The following is a 27,856-nucleotide window of genomic DNA, read 5'->3' on the forward strand; positions in this document are numbered from 1 at the left end:
TGCGGAACATCTCCAACGAACACTTCCGCATTGTTGTTTATATTCACCAAGGAACCGTGAATGTGATCACTGTTTAGTTTCAAAGAACCATTCTCAAAGTAGACGCTTACAACCTTTTATGATGGAGAAATCACTTTGGGATCTCGCGATTGTGCAAGCTCATGACAACAAAGGTTGTTCCTATTTTGACGGCCACTGATTGTAACAAATCATATATTTGTTCACTTTATTATCGGGAGGACTTCCGTAACGAGCGACCACTTTGAGACAGAGCAGTGACAATGAAAAATTAAATTTTCATGCAAATAGCTTAAAATGGGCTTAAATGAAAATACAGTAAATTCTAAGAACTATGGTTTTTAAATTTTTAAAATCCATTGATAAATAAAAAAGTTATTGGGATTTTTGTTGCAAAATGTTGGAGGACCTTCATATATGAGACTCAGTGGTGCAAAAAAAATTTTCTTACCAATTTGACTCTCTTTTCTGTCAGTCACAGATTGACATTTAGTGCTCATATTCCTAGAGTATCAGAGCAAGGAGATGTACGGTTTTGGAGATATGGGTCTATTGGTTTGGCAACCACTGTATTTCTTGTATGTAACAGTGATGACAAAAACAGATAAGCAGCAAGGCAAATTATAGACTTTAAATTCCATTTGTTTAATACAAACAAACACTTTGTACACTATGAACTCCATTCGTAATGGTAATATGAATGACAAGCTTTGTAACAATGACGCAGTGCACAGAACATGTCATCATTGTTATGTACAAGAAAGGATACACATTGGACATTATCATTGACAACACATCACAATAGTGAAAGGCTGTACAAATACAGTTATCAAAGCCTCAGTACCAGAAAAACACATGTGTAAAACAATTTTTTAACTAATATGAGGCAAAAGCACAAAATCAATGAAGCTGACTTGTACATAACAGTGATGACAAACATGACTTGTACTTGTACATAACAATGATGACACAATGTACAGGAAAAGACAAGTCTTGCCTCCAGAGATAAAAGCGCACTTTAAGAATTAAAAAAACCCAGGAGAGGTTTCTTTTGCTTTGAAACAGATACCAGGTCATATCAAAGACAGTGGACAATCACAATTATGTGGCTAATTATGACAAACAGTACTCGTACATAACAGTGATGACAAAACATACTGGGAAAAGGTAAAATCATGCCTACAAAGAACAAATTTGCACTAAGAGATACACCGATCAATAAAGGCGTATTTTGCTTCTAAATGAACCTTGCATGTATGAAATATATGTTGAAAACTTATTGATATTAGCAATTATGAAAAATATTACTTGTACACATAACAATGATGACACAATGACACAATGTATTGGAAAAAGGTAACCAACAAAGAACAAATGTGTATTTTTGAGTTAGACAGATAAACAAGGACATGTTTGTTTATTTGTTTGAGTAAAGAGAGCACACATTACTTAAAAAATGTTTGCTCTTAGGACAATGTAATTTCTTGTACGTTAGTCAGTCTTGTACGGCTGCATGACGACACCCCAAACGTCATCACTGAGCACAAAAGCTAAATCTATAACCACAGAAATGATCCATCTCTCGAAGTTTGTTCACACATCACACTCTTGTTCCAGGAATCCAGTGTAAACACCGCAATTTCACTAAAATATTCAACAGAGTAGCCTAAAAACACGCAAAACAGCCCAGTACGTCACATTCAACGCGAAATTCTTGTGCGTCACCGGACGCTGAAGGCAATGACTACTTTCGTTTTTCTGTTTCCCCCGTTGCTTCCGTTGTTCTGGGGACGCGGGTAAGGGGAAGTCACTCAAGAAAACAATTATATCCGAGCACTTTTGATGACCCGTTCAAAACAAAAGTGGGCGAAATTCGGACTTCCGGCACGTCGCAAATTGACGACAATAACGGCGAATGTTAAACAGCCGACCGAAATCGTAGATCTAGGAACCCGATGTTCCTTTCGCGCATCGCGGCTTTTGAAGTATTGAATAAACCACGATAGGCAAAGAGATTTAACCAGCTACGGTGATTCTACTGAAAAATAATGGTGTTTTCTGAAACACCTAGTCCGTGACGACACGACAGACGCACAAGTAACCCGAATTGTTCATCTATTTGCAAACAAATAAACCGATTTCTTGAGCAAGTTAACCTTTCTCAATGACAAATAACATAGGATCAAAGCACACGTAAAAAAAACACGCCCAAAAATACTAAATTTTGGACATTCTTGGAAGATTGCATTGGTGTGCTCAAAATGACACTCCAGGAATCACTAAAAAACGAACATTTTTGGCACAAAATTTACAAACTCAAGATTGTAAAGCTGACAAGGGGTCTGAAACTGCTAATGCAGGTTCTACATCCTATATTTGACGTGTGTATACGTTTTGGAGGAATAAATACTAATGCATCACATTTTATGCATACTAATGTGAGATGTGTGTGTTTTTCACCACGTTTTGGCAATGGCTCATATAGGAAAAAATCGCCAAAATGTGGGGCATGTTTTGATGTATTTTGAGGAAAAACTGTTCATAAGTCAGTAATGAATTCGAGCATATGAATGAAACTTGGCATCTTCATGTGATTTTTAGTGCAGAATCTAGTTCTGCTATCGCTTTTTCGATGTCTTTATTACTTTGGATCTTAAAGAGTGATATTTGAGTGAAATTTGTTGAATTGCGTGACATTGTTTTTACCGCGACACGATCACCCCTTCTAAAACTCAGTAAAGTGCTATCGGGAAAACCCGCGATGTAGTCATCGGTGACCTATTTAGTTATAGGCAGCCAATCACATGCTGCCTAGCGATCACGGGCCTCTTGCATGCTGGCACCTCGCGTTTGGAATGCATGATCTAGTTTCCAGCTCTAGTGTTTTATCAACGGATAGGTGGTAATTTTAAGTTGGTACGTCAAATCTACTAAACGCAGAGATCTGAAATTTTACAGCAATAAAGAAGACATGTGGTGCACTTGTGTGGTCGGCGATCAACCCGCAGCTCCGCTTAATTTTAGAATCGCAGAGGAAATTCGCACAAACACGACAATATCTCCGTTTCTAGTAATCGTTCGGGATTGTACGCTGGCATGTCGTTAGTTTAACCTTTCCTCTGATTGGTTGCCGAGTTTCATTTATTTTCGTCCAGGAGTTTTCCCGTAACTATACTTAGAAGAGAGTCACTTCTGATTCCGAGCGATCAAAAAATTACCCCTCGCGCGGAGGCCGATTTCCGGCCCAAGGCGCAGCGGGTGATTGGCATTGCTAAATTGAGGGCTTGGGATAGGGGTAGGGTTAGGGTTAGGGTTAGGTCTAGGCCTCTTCTATTGTGTTTGATGGGGTGTTATTATCTTTTGGTGTAAACTGATTCCATCCATGCTTTTTTCAGGCTCTGGACAGAATTATTTCTCCCTGTTCAGTTTTAGACCTGGGGTGCATCTATCTCTAATAAGTATTGTCATATACCAAACTGATGGGAATAAATAGAGGAATCTGTTTATATCAATAACAATGACCTATAATCTGTTTGTGTTGCATTTTCCTTCAGACAAAAACGAATGAGAAAAAAAAATTGTGCAACAGCTCTTCGAAAATTTCGACTTACCGCCTTTTCTCAGCTCTACAAGTCCTTATAATCAATAGGAATCAACACAACATTGTAGCGATATCACCCTAGCACACATTCATGCAAGAATTTCACAAATTTAGTTGAATATCTTTCTTTGAAGGGCCTTTTTATTACCTTTTATTATACCAGGCTCCGTGTTGTTTACCCTTAGATCTAGCCTACATCGCGACAAAAAAAAGAAAGATTTTTGCAAAAATTTCGTGGAGTTTCGATTGATATTGGCGCTCAGAGATTGAGGTCAGGTTTGTTTACAAGTTTTACTTCCTTTCGACAACTTAAAAAGTCGGAACTATGTTAAAAAGTGCACATTTGTTTCGGATTTCGTTGAGCCGCTCACAACGGTCGAATGGAGGCAGCGGAAAAACTCGGAGCCGCTGTCAGCGGCCGAATGGACGGAATCAGTTAATTTACTACAGTACATTGTACTACTTAAGTGTCTTAACTCTTGTCCTGCGTCTGTGCTGAGATGCGAATCTTATCAGCAACCGCTTACGTCGGACGTTCCGGGGAGGCCGCTGGGGTCACTCAGTGTGTACTGTTGGTGCACAGCGCGCGCGCGCCTGGAAAGGTGTGTTTTGGCCATGAATACCGTGGGAGTGTGTGAATCGATGATGAAAATAACGCTCTATCTTTCTTATAGCTTTATTTATAAAGTGTTACAAACACATGGAAAACCCCCTCGCATAAGCTGATAAGACCTTACGAGTAGTTACGCCCATTCGAATAACCTTTCTACTTCTAGACGCTCTTGTTGTTATAAATTACCTGGGGTTCGAAAGGGGATAATATTTGTCAATTTCCGCCCTCAAATTGTTCGATCCTTGATCCCACCGGCTGGGTCTTTGACCCTCCCCTCCCCCAACCTCCATCTCCCCCTAAATTCCCCTAAGACGGAATTTTTTCTGGTCCCCTTGTGATTCCGTCTTACACAGGTTTGACTGTAGATGTATTCTGGCTCTAAAATCGGTTTGTGCTTTTTCATAGATAGACTTCAGGGTAATTTTGAGAAACTGTAGAGAAAATATGCGAATATTCACAATTACAGTCGGACCTGCTCTGACGGCCACCTCTATAAGACGGCCACCTGTACAAACGGCCACTTTCCATTTCCCCCCTTGCGTTTTTTGTACGTAATTTAACTGTGTAAAACGGGCTCCTGTACAAAGCTGCCGCGGCCACCATATTTTAACACACAACCCCTATCACACAAAGCAATAACACCTGTCTTAGACGGCCACCTTAATGACGCCGTTACGTTTTGTCATAAATCGTGCATTGGTCCCTGGCATTGTGGGCGAGCCATCATAATAATCCTATCACCTGTCGTTATTTCTGCCCATGTTCCGAGGTAGTCCCTCCAACCGATCATGTTGCGTAGGCCCCTCCCACTGTTGACAAATAGATAACAAATTTTCAGCTGCTGGTGAGGTAAGCGTGTGATCCCTCATAACCCATAAGCCCCGCCCAGAACTCATACACAAATCGTAAGTGAGGTGAGTGGTCACTGTTTACCCAGTCTGTAACAAAGTAACCATGGAGGTCAGCATGAACTTGTTACAAAAGCGTCGCTCGTTCTGTGAGTGGTGGTGACCCGTGTGTTTGTTTTACCATAGCACTCAGCCTTCGCCTTCCTCGTCTGATAGTCTGATACATTTCGTTTTATTGTCACCCTTGCTCAAAAGCAGCAACAAAAGAACCCCCCCCGCAAAAACACCAATATATAGCGAAAACAACAACAACAATGTGACTACTTTGGGTTGGGACCTCAGAAAGGAATGGTTTGTTTTCTTCATCTTGATCGGTCCTGCCTAAGATGGCCACCTGTCTTATATGGCCACTTTTCTCCTTGACAATGGGTGGCCGTCTTACACAGGTTCGACTGTTTATTGGACACACACAGTTGTATTTGAAGGAATTACTTTGTAGCGAATTGTGTACCAGATGGATAAAGTTGCAAAATTACACCTTCCTGTTACATACGCAGATACCATCTTTTTTGAGTATCTGCTCCAATGTTATGCCGTTCATGTTAAAAAAGTTCGACAGTTTTTGGCTTGCAGTTTCTTTATATTGATTTTTTTTCATTCACACTTGTCCAAAAAGTTTTACAATTTAGCATTGCCGACTTCAGCGCGTCTAACGAAATAACCTGACAAGTTACAATGTCCGTTCTTTTTTGAGTCTCGAGAGCAGAAATGTGTGCTTTACGTGCATTAAATGACAATTACCATAAATACAAGGATACACTTTAAACTGTACGTTGAAAAGTACCAAAAATTAAGTCAGCCCAGACAGAGTGGCAACAGGGAGCTGACCCCCGTGACCCGACGTGATAAGGCGCTCTGCGAAAAAAAATTCGCTGCAACTAAATTTCCACTGACAGTGCGCCGTGTATAATGTAACCTCCTTACAGTTACACTCACATATCTCACTTAGAAGCCAAGTCGGAATAAATAGAACATTCCGAATAGAGGTGGCCTTTAAATATATTTTCTATTGTTTTTACAGAGGAGCAGTCATCGAGTGAAGAGTCTGCAATTTTCTTAATAGGCAGCAGGAACTCAGTGAGTCAATTTTTTTTTTTCTTGTTTATAAATATTATGCAATGTTGGTGTAGCCTTGATGATTATTTGTTGTAATTTAAAGTGTTACAAAAAAGTTTCCCATTTTATTGTTATAGTTGTGTTGAGTGTGTGTTTGGCTGATGGTTTTAGGGGGCAATGGAGTCAGATGTTGCAGTTGTTTTTACCTCTTTTGCGCTTATCTGTGACTCTTAAAAGTGTGCTTCTCAACAGTGTCACTGCCTCTTCGGGGTAACATGTGAGGCAGTCCAGTCTCCCATGTTTTTCTCGTGGAATAATTGCACTCTCCTGCTTATGGTGGCTGGGCAGCTCTGGAGCTAGATTCTGGTCCTCTTCTATGTATCAGCAAAAAAGTTGGCATATTTGTAACACACTACTAGAAACAGCAACTAGGGGATCTCCAAATATCCCAGGGAGAGGCTCCACTGTCACCTCCAAAATGAAAACCAGCAGGGCAATAAGCCCAAACTTCATTCCTCCAACCTTTCTGAAACATCTAGTTATGAAAGCCTTTGAGAAGTTCCTCTTCATGTTCAACATGATCTTTCACTCAGCAGGTGTGCCACAAATATGAAAGAACACTACATAATTCCCTTTCTTAAATCGGGTAAACGTGCTTCCGACCCTGCATCATACAGACCGCTAAGCCTCACTCCCTGCATCACCGTAGCAATGAAGAAGATAGTGTCCAAGTGACTGTATGACTTGGCAAAAGCTAGAGGATCATTTTCAAAACTACAGGCAGGTTTCCACAAGGGTAGAGGCGTAGAGGTCCAAGTTCTGAAAGTCAAGCAGTATTTAGAACATCTTGCTCAGAGTGCAGTGACACAGCCATGGACTTGAGCAGACTGTGGAGACAAGTGCTGGGCGGTACTGATGCAGTGCCGGTCCTTTCCCGTCACGGGGTTCCAAGAACCACTAGTACCTGTACCGGTACTGGGAGTGACATCAAGAGGTGAGGTCAGAGACTGCGATTTGCGTCTAGCGCCATGATCAGGGCTGCCTGCATCCCCCCCATATACACAAGTCAGAATTAGGACAGGCGAGCTCTGATGCAAAATCGCTTTGACGTTTGCCGCCGCTCGGGATTAAATTTTGCATGCAGAATTTTAAAAATAATTATCACCACAAAAAATGTATCTTATTTTTTGAATCAGCGTATCAAAATAAGCAAACTGGCTCACACGTAGAGCATGATTTAATGTAATATTTCAACTTAAGCAAACTTCGTTTTTGATTGTCAATTTTGAATCTGAAGTTATGTATCAAGGTCACCCGCTGCGTTGTGCATCTGAAGTCACAGCTGCTAGGTCTTGGCCTAGGCCTATACACTTCACACTTCCCGGGGCCAGTAAAAAAATAAGTTGGTGTCGGCTCCTTCCCAGAGCCAGTACTGGAGGCCTGGTGCCGGTACTGGAGGCCTGGTGCCGGTACTGAAACCTAGAACCTTGAGTTCTGGTTCTGGGTACCGGTACCTGCCCGTCCCTAGTGGAGACTCAACCTCAATGACCCAAATAGTGAGGCTATGTTCTTTTTGAGATCACAACTAGAAGCAGAATAGACGCCACATATCTTCATCAACAACACAGCCATGAGATACGAACCATCCCACACGCCAGACTCCTGGAAGTCATCTTTGACACCCTCATTGAAAATGCACGTAGCGAAATAAGCACATAACGAACAGATTTTCAATTCACATTCAGCAACAGGTCGAGATTGTGACTGCCATGGGTGATAAGAAAAATGAGGATGCCAAGTACAGTTGCATACTCCGATTGAGACTGGAGAAAAGTAGGTCTCAGTAAGTTCTATCTCACACACATAAACAGTGTACTCTCTTTTCTAGTCGCAGCTTGCAACCCTGGCTCTCAGACACCTAAGTCAATCATCTGAAGGCTGCCCAAAATAAGTGCCTAAGATTGATCACCGGCCAAGCCTCATCATCTCCTTGGGAAAAAGCGCTACGCCTTCCCCATGATCACCCTTGATCCTTTGAGGAGATAGACCATGCAGTACAGTGACTAAAACACAAGGGTTGGAGAAAAATATTTGAAAGACCCATGAACAGTAGCTTTCAGGTGCTTGCACAAGAGAGGAGGCCTCCCTTTAACTGGCTTCAATAATAGACTCGGGGAAAAAGGGGTGGAATCAACATAATATTCACACATTTGGTCGGAGGTAAAGGCACTTTCTTAGGGAATGTGGCAATGGACTGTGCAAGAGAACTTAGCAGACACTTCAGCATATACACTGAAGACTCTGTGAACATGAAAAAAATAGATAGCTGTACAGGAATTGTCATCTCGGCGGGAGACCCATAACTCTGACAGTTGTTAATACTGGTATTATAGTCAGGAAAGAAGCCGTGTCTTTGAACTCAGTGCGATGCTGAAGTAAGCTAAGTTTGAATACATATATTTGTCATGTAATGAATATGGCGTTCCTAGTGTATCAAGTGAAGAGTGATTTAGAAGGTAATCAAGTTTCTAGTGAAAGTGTATTATCAGATGATCTTCCCAGCTTGGCAGTGAGAATTAAGAATCTACTAATGATTGCATCAAAGTCGGAAAAGCTGGGAATAACACGGGTAACTCGAATTTGTAGGGGATTGAAAATAGTGTTCGAGATTTCCACAATTCGCCATGTCCACGAAAGCTCCAAATACAAAGAAATAGAGAGAAAATAAAGGGAGGTAAAAAATAATTAAAACTATTAATGTGGATAGCTCCCTTGCTGAACATGTTGATGGTGTGAAAGCAAAATAATAAATAAAAATGGAAAGCAAAAAATCCCTCGAGTGCTCAGCCGACTTCTACGCCATTCCTTTCTTTTCATTTCATTGACTAACAGAAAGTTACTCCTCTTGCCATTCGCACCGTGCGCGTCCCACAGCCTGATTGCACGCATGGCGAGCCAGTCATGGGGTGCGGTCAGCATCAGTCCCCAATCCCCCTTAGCCCTTTTCTCCAGCCTCTCGTGGTGAGACAAGGAGCTCGTTTTGGCTGTAACAATAACAAAGAAACACCTACCCGTGGCCAGAAAAGCTTTATAGCTGAGTCTTTAGTTGAGAATGCGAAATGGATTTGTTCGTGATTCGAGTGTTGTGTGTTCTGAGTGTTCGGGAACTCCATGAAGTCAATACAAAGAAAACATCAGGACTGAAACGGGACCGAGCATTACGTTGGAGATACCGAAGAATTCGTGATTTTCGTGTTCAAGATTCATGGACTCTACTGTATATATATTGTGTGTATATGTGTATGTGTGTCTGTGTGTGTATGTGTATGTATACCATATATATATATATATTGTGTGTGTGTGTGTGTGTGTGTGTGTGTGTGTGTGTGTGTGTGTGTGTGTGTGTGTGTGTGTGTGTACCTACCAATATATACCTATTTCTAAGTATGCTTAATTTACATCTATAGATCTAGTACTTGAGCCATTCTCAAAAGCTGAGCACAGTAGGAGTGGCTCTTCCCCACATGTAATTAACTGCACAAATGAAGAATTTGTAGGAAATAATACTTTTTCAATCAAGAAATTATCAAATAAATTATACCATTTTAAAGGAAATCAGCCAAAGTCCACCACTTTACAAAATAATATCAGTGATATTGGATAGTGATACATGTTTTCTCGTCTTTATACATTATTTGCTATAGATGCATGACCAGTGAAACTCTGAAAAGGTTTACATTTATGTTTTGACTAGATTTCTTAATGAACTTGGCTCAAGATAAGAAGGATTTGTTTCAGCAATTTTGCAGAGCTTCTGAAAGGTCTTGTTAGATAGTGTCTTCAGTTTGAGTCTGAACTTGATTTTTCTCCCCAGGGAAAAACTTCAATCATCTTAAGATTTTTAGATCGGTAAGTTCCATGTATCTGTGTTGTGAAATTATGTATGTTAATTTGTAAAATGAAGTCACATCTTTACTATGGAATCACATTAATAGGAAGTCAGATTACTTCTGTATTGTGATGTTGCATAAAGTTCTGTATTGCGAAATCACATCTTTACTCGTCTGTCAACAACTAGTTTAGCACGCTCGTTGTAAACGTGCACATGGTGAAATACACAAACAATGAACAGATTTTCATGTCCTGAATATTTCTTATGCTTATGTATTCTTTTTATTCAAAACATGTAGGTAGTGACATTTTTATCTAACAAAAAGATTTCTGCATCTCATCAATTTCGCTCTGTGCATGTTAGAATGTATGTGTAAAGTCCTAAGCAGACCTCAAACCAACATCCTGCTGAAGTAGCAGATAAAGAACCAACAAGATTACGTTTTGCATATAAGTTGACATTTTATTATCATGTATCTCAGACATTTTTTCTTTTGATTCCTTGTACTTTCACTTCACTTCATTTCCTTTCTCTTACAGTATTTTCATAGAGTCATGGCATAAGAAATCTTTTTGTTTAAAATGTTAAGATAATCAGATATGAACTCTTGTTTTGTTTCATTCTTGTATACTTTTATGAAGAAAATCTTTTTTGCCCTATGTGCGTAGATTTACATAATTACAGCACAAACCTGCTGACTTCTATCCCTTGAAAGCAAAATTTTCTGCCAAAAATAGTGTGACCAAAACACAAGGTTAGAGAAAAATATTTGAAAAACTTGTGAACAACAGATCTCAGCTGTTTGCTCAAGTTTGATATTAGCGATATGATTCTCATTTCTTTCCCTTTGCTGGTTTGTGATTTCACACAAATTATATGTTGAGCCATGTCGATATTTAAGCGATGTTATGTTAATGATTTTGTTTTGTATTTTTAGAGATGAACCTCCAAAACCAACTGTTGCTTTGGAGTACACATTTGGCCGAAGACCCAAAGGCCACAACATCGTAAGTTAACGTTTGTACCTTGACAATCAGCCTTGTAGTGTGAGATGCTTTGATTTCAACCTAATGCTTTTATGTAAAAAACGACACAAATCTTAGTCCATTCAAGTTGTCAGACCATGTCTTCTTAAATGTTGTAAGCTATTCAGTCATTGTCAGGCTTGTGGGAATAACATTATTTTATGTGTCTAGCTGATGACTTTTTGTGTTTGTACATGTGTGTGTGTGTTTGTGTGTGTGAGGCTGAAAGAATGTGTATGTGTAATGTGTTTTGACGAGTGCATTGCATGTACATATTTATCGTGCCGCAGCAATTTTTCTTAGCGGAGATTAATAAATTGTTATCTTATTTTATTGCATCTTATCTTGAAAATTGTTCTCCTTCAGTGTATAATGGAAAATTCTTTTGGGGATAGGGGGTGTATGCAGAAGAAAATATAATACATGTGATAGCATTTTTTCCAAAAAAATTACTTCTGCTGCTGTCTTTTGTTTTGTATTGAAAATCTTGATATTGCTGGCCTTCTTGTGCAGTTCTGTTGCTTTGGACAGTGGATTCATCTTACTTTTTTTAACATGTGAAGTATGTCGGAAGTGGTATATATATTATATATGAAAGTTACTACTCTTTGAATTGTGTTTTCTCCCCAGGCAAAGGATGTCGGTCACATATGGGAGCTAGGCGGAGGAACCTGGCTGTCCAAGTTGATGGATGTTCCCATAAATCCGAACACTCTTTTGTGAGTTCTGACTTTGTTTCTGTTTTGCTTTGACATTCTTTCTTTTTTTTTGCTAAATTCATTTATCAGTTGTGAGTCTTAAATGTATCTTACAGTTTAACTTGGTTTTTTATTTTAAAAATTAGCTTTTCTTTCAGTGTTTGCCTTGACCGGTACTTGATGTTTCTCCCCTTAAAGTTTAAAAAATTGATGTGCTTGTTCATAGGCTTGTATTTTTCTTAATGACTCGCACTGTCACCAGAAAAAAAAAAAAAAAAAAAAACAGTGGAGAGAATGGCTTAAGTAAGGAAAAACTGTAGGCCTATTCATAAACACTGTTTTCACTTTTATTGATCCAGCCGAGATTATAAACAAAGACATTTTATATAAATTGTCAGTGGTCAGCAGCACCTACCCACAATGAGTGGAAGAAACTGGTTGGCAGAGTCTTCATAATGCACTGCAGGTTGTGGGGAAAAACCCAGGACCATTTATCTCCTAGTTTGACGGTATAGACTGCCCAACTTTTAAAAAAAATTAACTTGTTGTAACAATATTGTAGGGTTTTTTTTGGTTTTTTTTTGGGGGGGGGGGGGGTTTGGTATGTGTTTTACGGCGCTCACAACCGCATAAGGTCATACCAGCACGCAGGACACACCAAACATTTTCAGTTGGTAGGAAATTTTGAATTTTGCTTGGATGACGACGGAAGCCCACTCTTATCGATTTTAGACCACCAAGGGATCTTTAATGTGGTAAACTTGCACACGAGACCTCCAAGACTTTTCACCCTTGTCTGAGAAGGCTAGGTTTAGATCTTTCCTACCAGAAGATCAGGGGTGTGGCTGAAAGACAGCAGTAAGGAGCCAAGGAGTAGCAGTAGAAAGTCTGCAGAAAGAGTCAGGAGCCCAGGGGAGGGGGCAAAGGAGGTGGGGGTAGAAAGTGGAGACAGAAGCAGATGACAGAACATTGCTGGAGAGTAGGAAAGGAGGGGAAAGGAGACAATTTTGAATAAGAAAATTTTCCGTTGCTACCCGGATTCAAACCCGGTACCTTTGAATGAGAGGCCAACACCTTAACCTCTAGGCCACAAGAGCCCCCTCACAGTATTATTTGTTATTGACTACAGTAGTCTCCGCCTAAACGCATGGTGTCGTCAAGCTTTACCTGTTGGCATGTTTCGCGGATCGGAGCATGCATTTAGACGGAGTGACCGTGCGCTTGTACGTCTAAATTATATCGTAAAAAAACGTAATATGACAATAGCGTGCGTTTGGGCTGAGCATGCTTTTGTATGGTGTGAATTTAAGCGAAGATTCATGTATCACTATTGGCATAAATAATGACCACACCATTTTATCGGGAAAAAACCCCCAGGCATGTTAATTTTTTTACGTTATTACAAGTTTCTCACTTTGAATGTGGATCAAAGAGCAATGTTTTAATACTAATACTATGGACCTGAAATTGTCAGTGTGTCGAAATACTCTCCTCAACTTTGTATGCAGGATTCCAGCCTCCAAAGTCACTTCTGGAAGACACCAGGGGTTAGCGAGCTTGTGAGCTTCACAAATCTGTATTGGCAGCTCTTGCAAGGTCCTCAGTGTGTTCAAACTTGTGTCCAGCAAGTTTGTATTTCAGAACAGGAAAAAAACAGAAGTCACAGGGAGCAAACTTAGGACTGTAGGCTAAATAAGGCAACACTTGGATTCCTCTCTCTTCTATACACTGAGTTGTGGCCCTTGCTTTATGAGGCACTTCATTTGTGCAAGAGGTTCAGATCTGTGGACTCTGCTCACCTACATCATTTTTTAACTGGGGCAGTAACTTTTGCAAATTCAGTAGGACTCGGATTTAACAAACTTGAATTCAAGGAAAACTCAGATTCAATGAAAGGAATTGGAATACCCGATTTTTTAATTTAAGAAAATCAATAAAAATAACTCGGATTCAACCAACACATAAATGGGCAAGCTCAGATTTAACTAAGTCGCTTGCAGGGTGTACAGCCCCCGTTGACATAGCTTGGCTCTTTTTTCTCCCTCAAAGAACTATATCTGTTCCTTGAAACCATCTTTGGTACTGCATTGTGAACCATTTGATCTATTCGCTTACCTATCGATTCTCATGCAACCAATCAGTGGCCTTCTTTCATACCAACACATGTGTTGTTATCTTGCACGCATGTCTTAACGTGTGTCGGGGTTGGACGGGCGGCCAGCACACGTGTGACATGTGACTGTGTGCGCGTGTGTCTGTGGGGAGGGGCACAAGTGGTCCAGGCGTGGAACATCAGTAGGGATACAAACATGTTACAGTTATTTTTTCCCTGGCTACTGATCAATACATCACTTGCTTAATGATGGAATGGTCTTCACTAAAACCTCATGTTTAATACAACGAACACTCAGAATAACTATTTGATGCATGTGGTACTTTATACAAATTACGAGGCTGAGGCCATCTCCATTGAAGCAGCAGTCCTCCTCCTGACCAACAATTTTATTATATTATATCCAAACAAAATCAAGGACACTGTTATCTTCACATACGGAAAATTGGTACTCCAAGCTTTGGAAAACATGAATTTTGAAAGCACAGCCTGCCTTTCCGTGGCTCAAACTATCAACACCTTCATACAGACCTATGCTGTTGACCTGACTTTACAGTGGATACCTGGCCACAGCAACATCCCAAGAAACGGCAGAGCAGACACCCTCACCGTTGCAAAGAAGGGAGCATCACAAACACAACCTCAAAACCCAGTATCACAACAGACAGTCAAAAAGATCATCCAATACAACACCAGGGAACAGTGGCTAAATGGATGGGCAATGGGCAGAACTGGAAGAACTGTATTTGCGCGAATGACTGCTCCCAACTCAAAAGATGCACTAATTTCCCTGAGTAGAAGAGAACAAGTCATGATCTTTCACCTGCAAACACAACACATCCAACTGAATTCCTACCTAAATAGGATCCGCAAGGATACCCCACCAGACTGCCCTTTGTGTGACTGCCAGGATGAAACAGTATCAAACCACCTCTGTACCTGCCCTGGACTTTGCGACCTGCCTAGTACCTACCTACCTGCCTCCCCAGACCTCGGAAATACTCTATACAGCGAAAAAAAACAGCTGATAAAAACCTGTAAATTCTTTGCAATATCGACAGGCCGAAGGGCTAGAACTCAAACGGCCGCTGGATCGGAAAAGTAAAGTAAAGTAAAGTAAGACCAGGCCCGACGACTTCGTTGAATCCGAGTTCCACTGTATTACAATGATAAGCTAGGTTCTACACAGCAACCTGACATGTTCGGCAAACAATTCATAATAGATGATCGATGACAGAGGTGCGCATTTGAATGAATCGATCCTTTTGCACAATGTGTGTTTCGTAGTGTAGCGTTCAGTGTGTTTTCCTGGAACTTTCCAACATTTCTTTGGTATGGCTCATAGAAATGAAAATTTATACGTCTCATTTGAAACCAAGCTACTTTTGATTGGGAAAGTCGAATACTTTAGTCATTACTTGCTCAGTGCCTTTAATTATCTACACAAAAACGTCATATTTGTTATAACAAACACTCGGATTCAACTAAATTGAAGGCCAGGCCCAATGACTGTTGAATCCGAGTTCCATTGTAGTAAGATTAGTAAGAAGTCATTATACAAACTATTAGTAGTACAGTGGAATCCTATTATAACGAGAGGGAGGGAACTGGAGCAAAATGTCCGTTATAGCAGGATTCTCGTTATAAGGGATCCAGTAATAAATTCATGGGAAACTGTAAAGTACGCCTAATCTATGAGTATGGTGTTCTGTTTATTTCCTTTTGCTATCTCCCCTGATGATAATTTTGTTTCAACATGACCTCTAGGTCTTACTTGATCAAAAATCAAATCAGGTTTCTTTTTCTAGCGCTAGATCTAGCGATGTTGACAGCTCAGCAATGGCGATCAGAAAGAAAGGGCTCTGGGCTAACTCGCCCGCTGTGTTGCCCCCCACCCCATCACACCCTGTGGTGCATTCCGTCAGCTTGCGCACGCCACTCATTCGCTCCATCCATTACATTGCTGTGACCTCTCCACCCCCGCATCGGAGGAGTGAGAGGCATGGTAGACCTTGATAATCTAAACTAGGCTTACGCTGGCCTATCACGCGATGCGTTCTGCTTGTCTGCGCATGCCACACCCTCCCTACTGAGTCACTCCGGCCTTCATTGTTGACACAAATGGGCTCTCCCTTTTTTTGTTTCGCTAGATCACCAACAAGTTTCTCAACAGGCGAGGTTTTACATTATGTATAATTGGCCTATGCACTGTACACAGCAGCAATTTTCGCTATAACCGACTCACGTGTTTGTTTGATTGCGCTATAGCAGTATTTTATTTTCAAAGGTAAAGAAGAGAAAAAAACGGGATTTAAGAAGTGTCTTTATAACAGACTTCTCGTTTTTTCCGGACTCGTTATAAGTGGACTCGATTTTAGTATTATTTGGCATGATATCAACCACACAGGGACCACTGCAATTGTAATAGACAATAAAAGCAAAATTCCATACAGTAGTTTTGATGGAATTTAAAAAAACGTAATTCATGTTTTATTTTCAGTGACAATGTCTGTAAGTTGCTTGGGCCCATGGGGTCTAAACATTTTGAGCAATTCTGTGGTATATCTCATCCTATCATTTTTGTTTTTCCTCTGTAAGTAAATGGGGTATCCAGTGGGCATACATTTTTTTCTTGGAGTTCTCAATGAGGAATATTTTGCACTAACCTAAACAAAGGTCCAGACATGACACTAAGTTCTCGTAAAGAGGTATCGGGATCTTGCACACTGGTGACGTATAACATCGTAAGTTTTCTCATTCATGGAGGAATTTGGGCAGTCAGAATGCAATTCATCAAAAATAGGATCTCCTACTTCATGAAGTTCTCTTACCCAGCAACAACGTGTGTTGTATTAACTAACAGATGCTGCATAAACACTGCAAATTTTCACAAATCAGTTCTGCAGATTCACCAAGTTTACAGTGCATGAAAATGTAGAAAAAAGGGGTGTTTTCTTTAGTGAACTCCATCTTGTTTACCCCAGAGTGTAAACCATCCTTTGTTTGTAACATCATGAATTAATAATAAACTCTGGTGTTACATGAAACTCCTATGGTTATTTTGAGAGTATATTAACAGGTTATAGATTTGTTATGTATTTTGTTTTTATGACTAAAGTCAGTATCTGCTTTATGGAAACTTCCATTACTCATGATCCACCCTAGTATTTGCACAGTATCCCAGCGAATGGTAGAATAGTTCTGGTATCTCACCACTCTTTAGGCACACAACCGTGGTCTTGGTTCTGGATTTGTCTGCCCCCAATGAAATGTGGTTCACCATGGAGACTTTGATGACTGCAGCAAAAGCCAGACTGGAGGAGGCAATAAATGAGGCAAAATCTACTGACCCTTACATAAAAGACAAGCTAAGGAAAAAGGCAATGGAAAGGGTTGGAGAAGAAAACCCGGTAAGTTTAGTTTTTTTTTTATTCATGCAACTTTATTGATTTGTTATTGCTGTACAAAAATGCTCTCAGATTGTGCTCATAGTTCATAGACTGGTCACTTCACCGGTTCACTTTGTCTTCCTCCAGACATCAAATCAAGCCTAATACTTTTGCAAAGCAGTCTTTTGTTGTCAGATAGGTCTCTGTCTTTAGGAATGCTTACTTTCTTCTGTCACAGATGTTCTTTTATTCCAGGACAATTCAGTGATCTCTTTATGTCGTACTAAGCAGCTTAATCTTCTAGTTTAATATTTTCATAACGTTCATGCCATAACAGAATTGAATAATAAATGAACATATGTCATTGCTTTTATCGTTATCTTGTTTTAAAAGCCTTATGAAGCTGTATTCATGACATCAGTTCAAGAATAGACATTTAGTTGTAAATGAGCGGAAATTTTGGCTTCTTCAGGAGCATTATATTAGTCATCGTATTATCTTCTTCGTCATTATGACAAGCATCATATCTTTGTCATTACAACTAAGATTATCATCTTTACCATCTATATATTCAAAACTGCAAACATGATCTTTCAATTTGCCATGAATGTATTAGTCTAATTGTATTATAATTTTTGTATCTAATTTTCAATGTTCAACATATATATGGTTTTCAAAGGGTAAAAAGAATCAGGTGGTGAGGCCTCAAAAAAGTTAACTCAAAGACCGTGTATACCAAAATGTTTTAACTGCTCTATCTCGTGTCCGCTCGAGACTTGAACGCGCCCTTGTGCTGATGCATGACGGTCCGTGATATGAGTGTAAACTAACGTTCTAGCACTCTTGAGTTGAACGCGTGCAATTTTTTCTACAGGCAGTGAGAGAGAGCGGGAGGGGGGGGGGGGGGGGAGGGTTGTTATAATAAGAATTGTTTCCTGTCATTTTCTCTCTGCATCGGTTTTCAGGCTGACCCAATGCTATACAGTCATTATTGTACACATATGACCAGTCCCATCTTCCGAATCCCACCTTTTGTTTCCCATCTCTCACCTCTTGTGAGTGGGTGGTTGGCGGGTGCTCTGGTGTGGTTTACTCCTTCTTTCCTATCAAACATCTATCTTCCTTATCTCTCCTCCTTTTTTGTTTGTTACTCTCTTGTAACACCTCTAACTTTCGGCACTTATATGACCTTATTGTGTTGCAAATGCTGTAAAACTCTTTACTAAAACATAATCACCTCTTGTTTCCCATGTACCGTATCCAATTTTCCATATCCCATATCGCAACTTTAATTCTGTAAGTGAGCTTTGTTTTCTTTCATCTCAATCTCATGGGGTGGAACGCTTGAAGCTGGCCAAAATATTAAATAATAATATACATCACTGTTGCCGATGTCAAAATCAGATGTGTTGTTCAAGCACATGTTTTCAACAGCTTGATTTAATACTGTTTTATTCGGAATCAAGACTAGGTCTCCTTGAGATTTCTTTGATGTACATGTATCCTCTTTGGAAGCAAGTTTATTTTTACTTTCCCTAACATACAATTCGCCCAGCACGACTACAGGGATCCATAATATTATGATGTCAATTTGATCATGTCATTGCAGTCAGAATCAAACTTTCATGTAAGAAATGTAACAATCTGACAAGACTAATATCGAAAACGCTCCCTCTCAAGAGAGGTAATGTGACTCTCTTTACACAGCACCAGTCGTTGTATTTTAAGTATCCAGATGATGGGGAAACAACTAGTTCTTGTTTGATATCACTAAGAAGAGACAAGGACAGTTTGAATCTGCCAGACATTGTTATAAAAGATCATAATATCAAGTCTTAAAAAATTGTAAAGCAAGACTGCATTGTGTTGCCACAATACATTCACTTCTTAAGTTGGACAAAGAAATTTACTCTCATAGCACGTAATGTCATTATTTGTTTGGTAATTCTGTAATTAATATGATGTCGACCAGGGACAACAAGCTAGACTAGATCTAACTACGATACTATAACCATCGTTGTGATATGAAATGACTGACAGAAAGTAGAAAGCTACACTAGTTCAATCGGTGAACTTCTTGCCGCTTAAAATCATTAAATAATTTTCCTCATTTTTGTTGGTTGATTTTCAGCTTTCTTTTTTTCCTTCTCATCCACACACCCAACCCCAACCCTTTTTCCTTTTTTTTTTCTTTTAGTTCTTTTTGTTTTTATTTGTGCGATAATTTTTGTTATCTTTAATTAAACAATCTCAGCAATTCTCGGTCCATAGATTTAGCCTCTACCATTCTGTACCCCCTCTTCTCCTCCCCAAACAAAGTTGTACTCACACACACGCACGCACACACACACACACGCACACACAAACACGCGCATACGCACAACCAAGCAGTCAGCGATGAAACCAACCCCGCGTCGCCTAGTGACGTAGCCCATCACATGCTATGCGGCAAAACGAGCTTGCCATGGCGCGGACAAAAGCCCAAAGAGGAAGTGCATCGTCTCGGTATTTACGGTGTCTGGTTAACTTTTACATTTTGTGATAGTAATTATATATGCAACTTGAAATCTTTGAGTCAACAGGGTTATAGTGTCATAATAATATCCTTGGAACTCACCCACTTCACAATTTCAGAGAGAATTATCTGTGACTCTTTTAAGATTGTTTAGGGAATGAAATGTTATTTTACTTCATCTTGTTATAATTATTTTTTGCAGGACAAGAGTATGATGGACTTATTTTTATTACCTCTTGTGATTGTGGGAAGCAAGTATGATGTTTTCCAGGTATATCTGTCTTTTTTCTGCACATTTGGTTCTGTCTTTGATTTTGTATTTTTATAATATGGAATCCACTTAAATCGAAGCGGGACCACAGGATTTTCTTCGGTTTAACAATGTTTTCAGTTGAGAGATATTGCTCAAATAGCGGATGTTGTCAATAGCATAGTGTTGAGAATGTCATGCTTGTTTCACTTTTTAAGTTTTTTTTTTTTATCAACCTATATCAGTAAGCACAATTTGAGCTGCAAGCTGTACATATTATGTTTTTTCTTCAACATTGTGAGCATGCTTAATCGGCCAAACAGTAACACAAAAACGAAGAAAGAGCAGAGAGTACTGAACACTGCACTTTACTCTTCTCTAGTCGGAATTGAGAAAAATTAAATTCTTATGACTTCATGAAACACATCGCATGCTCATGTGGAGGGGCTATGTGAACTAGCTTCCAAAGACAATAGGCCATGACCAACCGAAGGTCATGCGACAGACTTGCATACTTGCATTCACTATCCTTGTGTCATTATACAGTTTGTAGGCCCATTGATGCATGTGATAAACATAGGCAAACCATGCATTGGTGATACCTGTATGTGACATGCAGTCGACATAATGACTTTTCTGTTTTGCTATCTTGGAGCATGTAAGGCTCGATGATTTGCATTACTTGAGGGTTGTTTGGAAAGGTTTCGATGATATAACCCTCAAAATTCTCGTATGTTCTCAAATAAGACCATTGCAGCTCTTTGAGAGTTTTCTTACGTAGACGAAGATGAAAAATGGGGAATTCTATTTTCTTTTGGTTTACCACTATTTTCATATTAACCGTGTTCAGATTAAGCAGCCTCCACAGTATAATAATAATCTGTAATATTGTTGTGTCGGCTATCTGTTGTTCTTTGTTTGTCCATGCGCTTGGCTTCCGGGTACCGCCCTCTCAGGTACCATAACTTTATGACCCCTACTTAAGGCAGTAAACTAAGAATGGAGAGTTCATATTCATAGGGTGGAGGCCAAGACTTTGAGTGTGATTTAGTCGTAGCGTAGACATGGGGTAGAAAGAATATCGAAACTTTTGTGTGTGCTTTCTTGTAGTGAGTAAACTATACAGTTCTTGAACTCTGTGTTTGTTTTAATTTAAGTATACCTTAAAGAACCTACACAAGGACACCACAAATATCCATTGAGTAACTTTAATGCTCCCTGTCAATAACTATTTTTTCTTTTTAGTGCAACCTAGCTACAGAGCAAAGAAATACCTATCTGAATTATCCTGATTTCACTGAAACCACACACCCAGAAGGCCGTGAGTCAGCTTATGCGGGGCATTTATGCTACCTACTATAATATCAGGGCGTTGAGGGAAAACCAAAAAAAAACTTGATGGTTAGTGGTTCTCACGGCCATTGTTCAGAAAGGTTCTGCAAAATCAAAAAAGAAAAACAATGAATCCCTGAATTTCAAACTGCTTTGTGGTTCTAGAAATACTTTAAAAAATAACATTGTTTTTTTTTCCCTCAGGATTTTGATTCTGAGAAAAGGAAAGTGATCTGCAAAACTCTCAGATTTCTGGCGCTTGTGCATGGAGCTTCGCTACAGGTTTGTCGCAATGGCTGTATTGTGTTGATATAAAAACCTGATCTCTCCATTAATTCATTCAGCACAGAACCCTTAGTCATGCTCCAGAAGATGACCCTGGCATGAGACAGGTGCTTTTGGAACAGGTCTATATAGCTACGAAGGGCTACCATGGCCATAGGCATGATCATCACTGTTTATGATCGCTGGCCAATCCTAAAACAGAACGGAGCACTTGGTCCAACCCCCCCCCCCCCCCCCCCCCCCCCCCTGATAATGATATAAAATTGTTTGCAACTATAGTTTGAAATGTTTAATCTACCATCATGTACAGGAGTTTTTCGAAAATCCTCCAAACGATTTGTCTTCTCAGTCTTCATTTGTGATGATGTTGTAATGTCACTCAGTTTTGTTTCTCATCTCTTCCTTCTAGTTTGTTTTCTCCCATGAATCATGACCACTCCCTTCCTATTTTCCACCAATGCTCCCACACCAACTGACTTTATGACTTTAGTTTTATAGCATTGATCCACTACGGACTAATAGCCATGACATAATCTGTTACTTGTGCTTTATGTATTAGGGAAGAGACATTAACTTAACCACAGGCTGTTACCCCAGGACTGTTGTGTTAATGAGACAGCCTTGGGCCATGTAAAGAACACGAGTATAGTTAAATAGAAAAATATTACCATGACCATCTTAATTTCACCAGGCAATACTAATTGCAATATATATCGTTTTTCTACCTTGCTCTGAAGTTTAGTGGCTCTTCAGCTCCTGTTGATATGTGAGAAATTAGCGTTGTAGTCGTATTTGCATGAATAAATAATTGACTCAGCCATTCTTCATCTGTCAAAGGCTAAATAATGTTGTAGTGTAGCAGTGAAACATTTAACACCTGTGCCTTAAAATTAAATGTATCATTATACAGCAATAAAAAAAGTTACCATCTTCCACTCTTTAGTTTGGTATTGTTATAAATGATATAATAAATTTTACTGTTGTAGTTTTTCAGTGTCAAACAAGAACAGCTGGTATCCAGAATGAGGTCGTTAGTGAATCACCACTTGTTTGCCACAGCAGCAGGGTAAGCGTATTGGCTGAGATAATCATAGATACAAAAAAGTTTTACACTTATTTCAAATCTAGGTCCTCCTTTTAACCCCCCCCCCCCCCCCACCCCCCACCCATTTTTTACTTCTTTAGCCTTTATTATTTTTCTTTCCCCTTTTTCGCTTTTAAACGATTCTACGTCCTTACTTTTTCTAATCTTTATCTTCACTTTTTTGCCTGCTTCCTTTCCCTTCTTCCTTTCATGCTGTTTTTGTTTTCATCTTACTCTTCATAAAATGTTTCCTTTCTGTAACTCTCTTCTACTTCCCTTGTTTGCTTCATCATTTTTTTCTCTCATTTTCCTTCTCTATTCCAGCAAGTTTTTTAGTTACCCAATATACATCAACCCGTTCATAGAATGGGGCAAGACACTATTATTAGCGATAGAAACAGCATTAAGAGAAGGCAGCATGTAGTTGACAGTATACATTTATAACAACAAATGCCAGACTTGAATTGAAAGCTCTTATGTTTTTCCTAAAATGTTTTGCCTCAGCGGTGTTTTGAGTCAGAAGATCCTTCAGAATTGTCGGAGGCGGGGGTAAAGGTGGTAAATTCACCTGTCTGTTCATGTAGCAAATAGACTTATTTTCTTCCTGAAACCTTTTTGCATTGCAAAATGGACAAATTAATGTCATTCTTCTCCCTTGCTTTGGATAGTTTCATCTAGTTTTCTAATTTTGTTTTGTTTGGGGAGGGGGGTGCATACTTTTATTTGATTTCATTTTGTTTTATCACTCACTAAATGATTTTTTAAATCCTGGTTTCTCCTCTTGTATGTGTCTCATTCTTCATCTGTTCATATTTCATACCTTCTGTCATTTGTCTTGTTTTGCTTACTTCATGTGTTCGTATGTAACTTTATTTTTTTCCATCTGTGTTTTCCTAAATCATTTTGTGTTGCTCTTCTGAATGCTTTCATATCTCCTCTCTTTTTTGTTTAAGCTTTGAGCTCACAGTCCCAGTTGTCACGCTTGCGTTTAGAAGTAGACTGAAGTAAGGTTTTGTGTATGTAGAATGAATATTCTAATCTAAAGGCGATTTTGCCTTGTAGACATAGCACCCTCTATAACATGAGAGCATTAACTCCAATTAAAGTCATTTTCAACCTTAACTTACTTTCATGTTTATTTCTTTTCCCATCAGAAAAAGTCTGCAAGTTGATCACAACAAACCACTGTCTGTCCCCACTGGGCATGATTCCCTGCAACAGATTGGTCAGTATTTGAGGGTTTATGTAGTTTTTAAAAAATGAAGTTGAACTTCGTACAATACACAGTGTAGAGATACTTTAGCAGAGAGGGCACTTGGTCCAGTGCCAAGACACCAGGCTGTGAGTAGTGACATATTCCTGGAAGAGGGGAAAAACAATGCTACCTCTCTTGGATTCAAAACTCCAGCCTCACTGTTGCATAGCAAGAGTTCACTTTTTCACTCCTCGATAAAATCATGGAATCTATGAATACTCCAAATTACAAAACTGAAATGTCTAAATAAATCATCCTGTAAAAAATTCTTAGTAGATCTGTACTCATTTCCATATTAATGAAAATTTAATGACACCTGGATTATAATTATGATATATGAAATTTAGACTGTGGGACAAAATTATCCATAGCTTAAAAAGTAAAAGAATTTGGTGTAAAGTCGCACTTTGCAAATTAGCAAAATTTGATGACTGACTTTCAACATTATTTACACAAGGCTGATACGAGACTTGATTTTGATAAATGAAAAAATTGTAGTTAACTCATGATTTTTAATTAAACTAAATAGTCAAGGCCTTAGCCTGAATAATATCCAACTCATTAAAAATATTCAGTTTAACATTTGCTTGCTTATATCTATGTTTATTGATTCTTGCAAGTACAGTATACATTATGTATATTAAAACTCCTCAGGCACACCACCACTTTCTGATTCTGATATTGGAAAAATCCAAGCAAAGTAAGCATTCTGACATTGTTGTAATGTCCGCCTATTTACTTCTCAGTGCAAATATATATCTTAATTCATGTACATTATTTATCAATTCTCTTTATAGTTAAACCTTTAGTTTTATTGCAGATCTTTATTTATAACTGATAATCATTAAACTTTATATGTCAAAACTTATTTCAGCCTTCTTTATATGGTAATAAATTTCATCCTTGAAACATTCTTATGTGTCTAGTGCAAGCTGTGCACATCTTCATGAGATACAACAGTAACTCTTTTGCTTTTAAGCTTAAAATATGAAATTGTTATTCTGTACTTTTGTCACTTTTTGCCTTAACAATATCAAAACTGATTCTTTTCAGAACTCCAATGGAACTGTGGAAAGTTGCCTTTTGTGGATATTTCCAGCAAACGGTGAGGAAAACCTATAGAGCTGCTAGTACAGCGGTCAGAATTGTACAGAAAGTAAAACCGACATCGTTTTCAGATTGTAACCCGAAAAAATTTGCTAGTTTCTATATAGGCCTACCTGTAGTAGTGAATAGTATAAGTGTCATACTGAGTACTAAAATGTTGTTTCAGTCTTGTGCACATTTCAGGTGAATGATTAACTAAAATAAAGAGACACTTACAGAAAGGCTTTACCAAATTTTCTAGAAAAGTAGATTTTTAGTTCTAACAAAGGGAAGCACATGGACATAATGGTTATTCAGTGCAGGGGAAAAGAAAAAAGGTAAAATGTACCAGCGACTCCCTCCAACTGACCTTCCGAGATAAGGAACTGCTAGGGATCATTAAGTAATAGTTGGTACCTTTTTGATGCATTATTTTAGATTCATGTAAAGTGAACACTGCATGCGAAGGGAAATGAAAATAAAAAAATTAACACCTCAATGTTTCCTTTTTTGAAGTAAAAACTACTTGTAGCGTTTTCACAGGTATTTCTTTTTTTCTGTTATATTTTACTAGTGTTTTCAAATCCCACATTTTGATGTTTCAGAGTGCAAACAACCCAGCGATGGTCGATGACCCTGCAAAGGATCCTCAGTTTGCTGAGCCAGCCATTGACACTCTCAGAGCTCAAAAAGATGAGGTACGATAAAGTGCTTGTACTAAGCAAATGATCATGCCTGTATTCTCACCAGTGCCTTCTGATCAAATATTTTTTTCCTGAATACTTTATAATAAATATTTACCCTGTTTTGTCACCATTGCACAGTCGACAAACTTTCTTCTTTAGCTGCAAACTAAAGAGTTTTACTTCCTGTTTGCACAATATGATCTTTTGAAGTTGTGAGCACCATAAAACTTTTACCAAACTTAAAACGCTTTGTATTTACAAAAAGTATTTCATGATCAGCAAAGTCGAAACAACGGAGAGTGGTTGACGGGTGCTCTGGTGTGGTTTGCTTCTTTTTTCCTATGAAACATCTATCGTCATTATCCCCTCTTCTTCTTTTTAATGTTTGTTACTCTCTTGTAACACCTCTAATCTTCTGGCGCACATATGACCTTATGCAGTTGCGAGCACCGTAAAACCTCTACTCAAACTAAAAAGTCAAAACAGAAGAAAGCGCGTAATCAATATTATAATTTATAAAGAGAAGTTTCTTTGGGAGAGAAAGGAAACTACAATTGTGAAATATGTCACTGCTGTAGTCTTCTCATCATTCTTTTGTATAAACCTTCTTTTTTATCTGTCCCTGTGGTTTTATGCACCCCGCATAGTTTAGCAAAATTTGATCATGTTTTGCATAATTTTCCTTTATCATTCTTTGATAAAGTTAACAGAATCGCAAAAATTCACATTTTTGGGCTCAGTTTGCATAATTTCAAAATTGTTCTTGCATAAAACGACAGGGACAGTTTTATCCTCATAGAATTATAACGGTTGTCAAATTTCTTCACAGGAGCTTGAGCGGTACAGAAGGCTGGCAGAGAGACGAGCAAAAGAAGCACGCAGTGGTTATATAGCAGCATGATGTTCTGCATGTTATTTTCTCTATTCATATTTTTGAATACAACGTCTAATTTTATCTGTGATATTAATAGTTTGTTTCTGATTGTTGTTAATAAACACAGTTTTTAAAAAAGTGCTTATGATGCTTGCTGAATGTTTTGTGAAAAAGTTGAGTACAGTGAACTTTATGACTTCTTTTCCTTATTTTTCAATCCATACCATGTTTCTATTGGTGTCTATGGAGTACTAGTTACTTACAATACAGACATTTTGCTCCACGTAAAAAACGGGAGTTCAGTCATTCATGTACGAGATGTTTTGTTATATTATTAAAAACAGGTTTTCCATCTTCCAGCTGGGATGTAGAATCCAGTTGTCCCCAAAAGGCAATGTTTTAGTTTAAGCAGCCCACCTCCTAAATGATAACTGTGTCAATTGGGGGCGTAAAACATTTCCAATCACAGCCCATTTCAGTCATATTTTCATCCATGTTGTTGCATACATTCATGAGTTTTATCCTTTTTGTCTTCTAATGACCTCCTCAAGCTGCCTCTCCTAAGGCTACTACTGTTATTCAGATGTCTGTTATTAGCTTTGAAACAGCTTTTCATGCTCCTTGAACATTACTGTTTAGCTGCTTTATTTTGAAAGCGATTCTTACAAAAAGCTTTTAACAACATAACCCACCTGAGTGGTTAAGACAAAGCATCATGTTAAAAGATTTTGAGGATAGCGAAGTGACCAACATGATACTGGTAATTCAGTGCAGGGGAAAAAGTAAGATCAGCAGAAACAATACAGAGAGAAAGAATAGAAGTAAGAATTACCAATGGAGTACCCAAACCAAAGGCCAAGGAAACAGTCTACCCCAAAACCGAGAAAGAGAGAGGGGGGGGGGAGAGCGAGAGAAAGAGAGACATGACAATAAAAATTGTATACTAAGTAACTTCTCACTTGTTTTTTTATTGTTTTATTTACCAGTATAATTTGCAACTTTCTGTATCATCAGTCTTTTAAAACAAGAAAAAAATTTGATCAACTTAGCTGGGTAAAAAAAAAAAAGCCCAAATGTCATGATGGATGTCAAAATATCATCTGGGATACATAAACACACGTCTTAACGAAATGACAAAAACATACATTTTAGGCTACATTGTATTTTAAGGAAAGT

General features: G+C 38.8%; 1 protein-coding gene across 1 annotated transcript; it reads left to right on the plus strand.

Moving 5' to 3' along the window:
• LOC101856789 (cytoplasmic dynein 2 light intermediate chain 1) lies at window positions 1-27,631 on the plus strand. The gene is made up of 14 exons (XM_005093693.3): window positions 1-173; window positions 6,162-6,217; window positions 10,071-10,105; window positions 11,026-11,095; window positions 11,744-11,832; window positions 17,148-17,334; window positions 20,031-20,099; window positions 21,615-21,692; window positions 22,682-22,761; window positions 23,934-24,004; window positions 24,689-24,734; window positions 25,088-25,139; window positions 25,726-25,818; window positions 26,636-27,631. Exons 1-14 carry the CDS (start codon window positions 119-121, stop codon window positions 26,705-26,707), a joined length of 1,053 nt encoding a protein of 350 aa, XP_005093750.1. The 5' UTR covers window positions 1-118; the 3' UTR covers window positions 26,708-27,631.
• Window positions 27,632-27,856: the final 225 nt, after the last annotated feature.

The sequence above is a fragment of the Aplysia californica genome, unplaced genomic scaffold (genome assembly GCF_000002075.1).
Source record: "Aplysia californica isolate F4 #8 unplaced genomic scaffold, AplCal3.0 scaffold00068, whole genome shotgun sequence".
Classification (NCBI taxonomy): domain Eukaryota; kingdom Metazoa; phylum Mollusca; class Gastropoda; order Aplysiida; family Aplysiidae; genus Aplysia; species Aplysia californica.

Coding starts and splice junctions, on each gene's coding strand:
- LOC101856789 (XM_005093693.3), top strand. CDS start 119: ATGATGGAGAAATCACTTTGGGATCTCGCGATTGTGCAAGCTCATGAC. Junction 174..6,161: donor GCAAGCTCATGACAACAAAG/GTTGTTCCTATT, acceptor TTGTTTTTACAG/AGGAGCAGTCATCGAGTGAA. Junction 11,833..17,147: donor ATAAATCCGAACACTCTTTT/GTGAGTTCTGAC, acceptor ACCACTCTTTAG/GCACACAACCGTGGTCTTGG.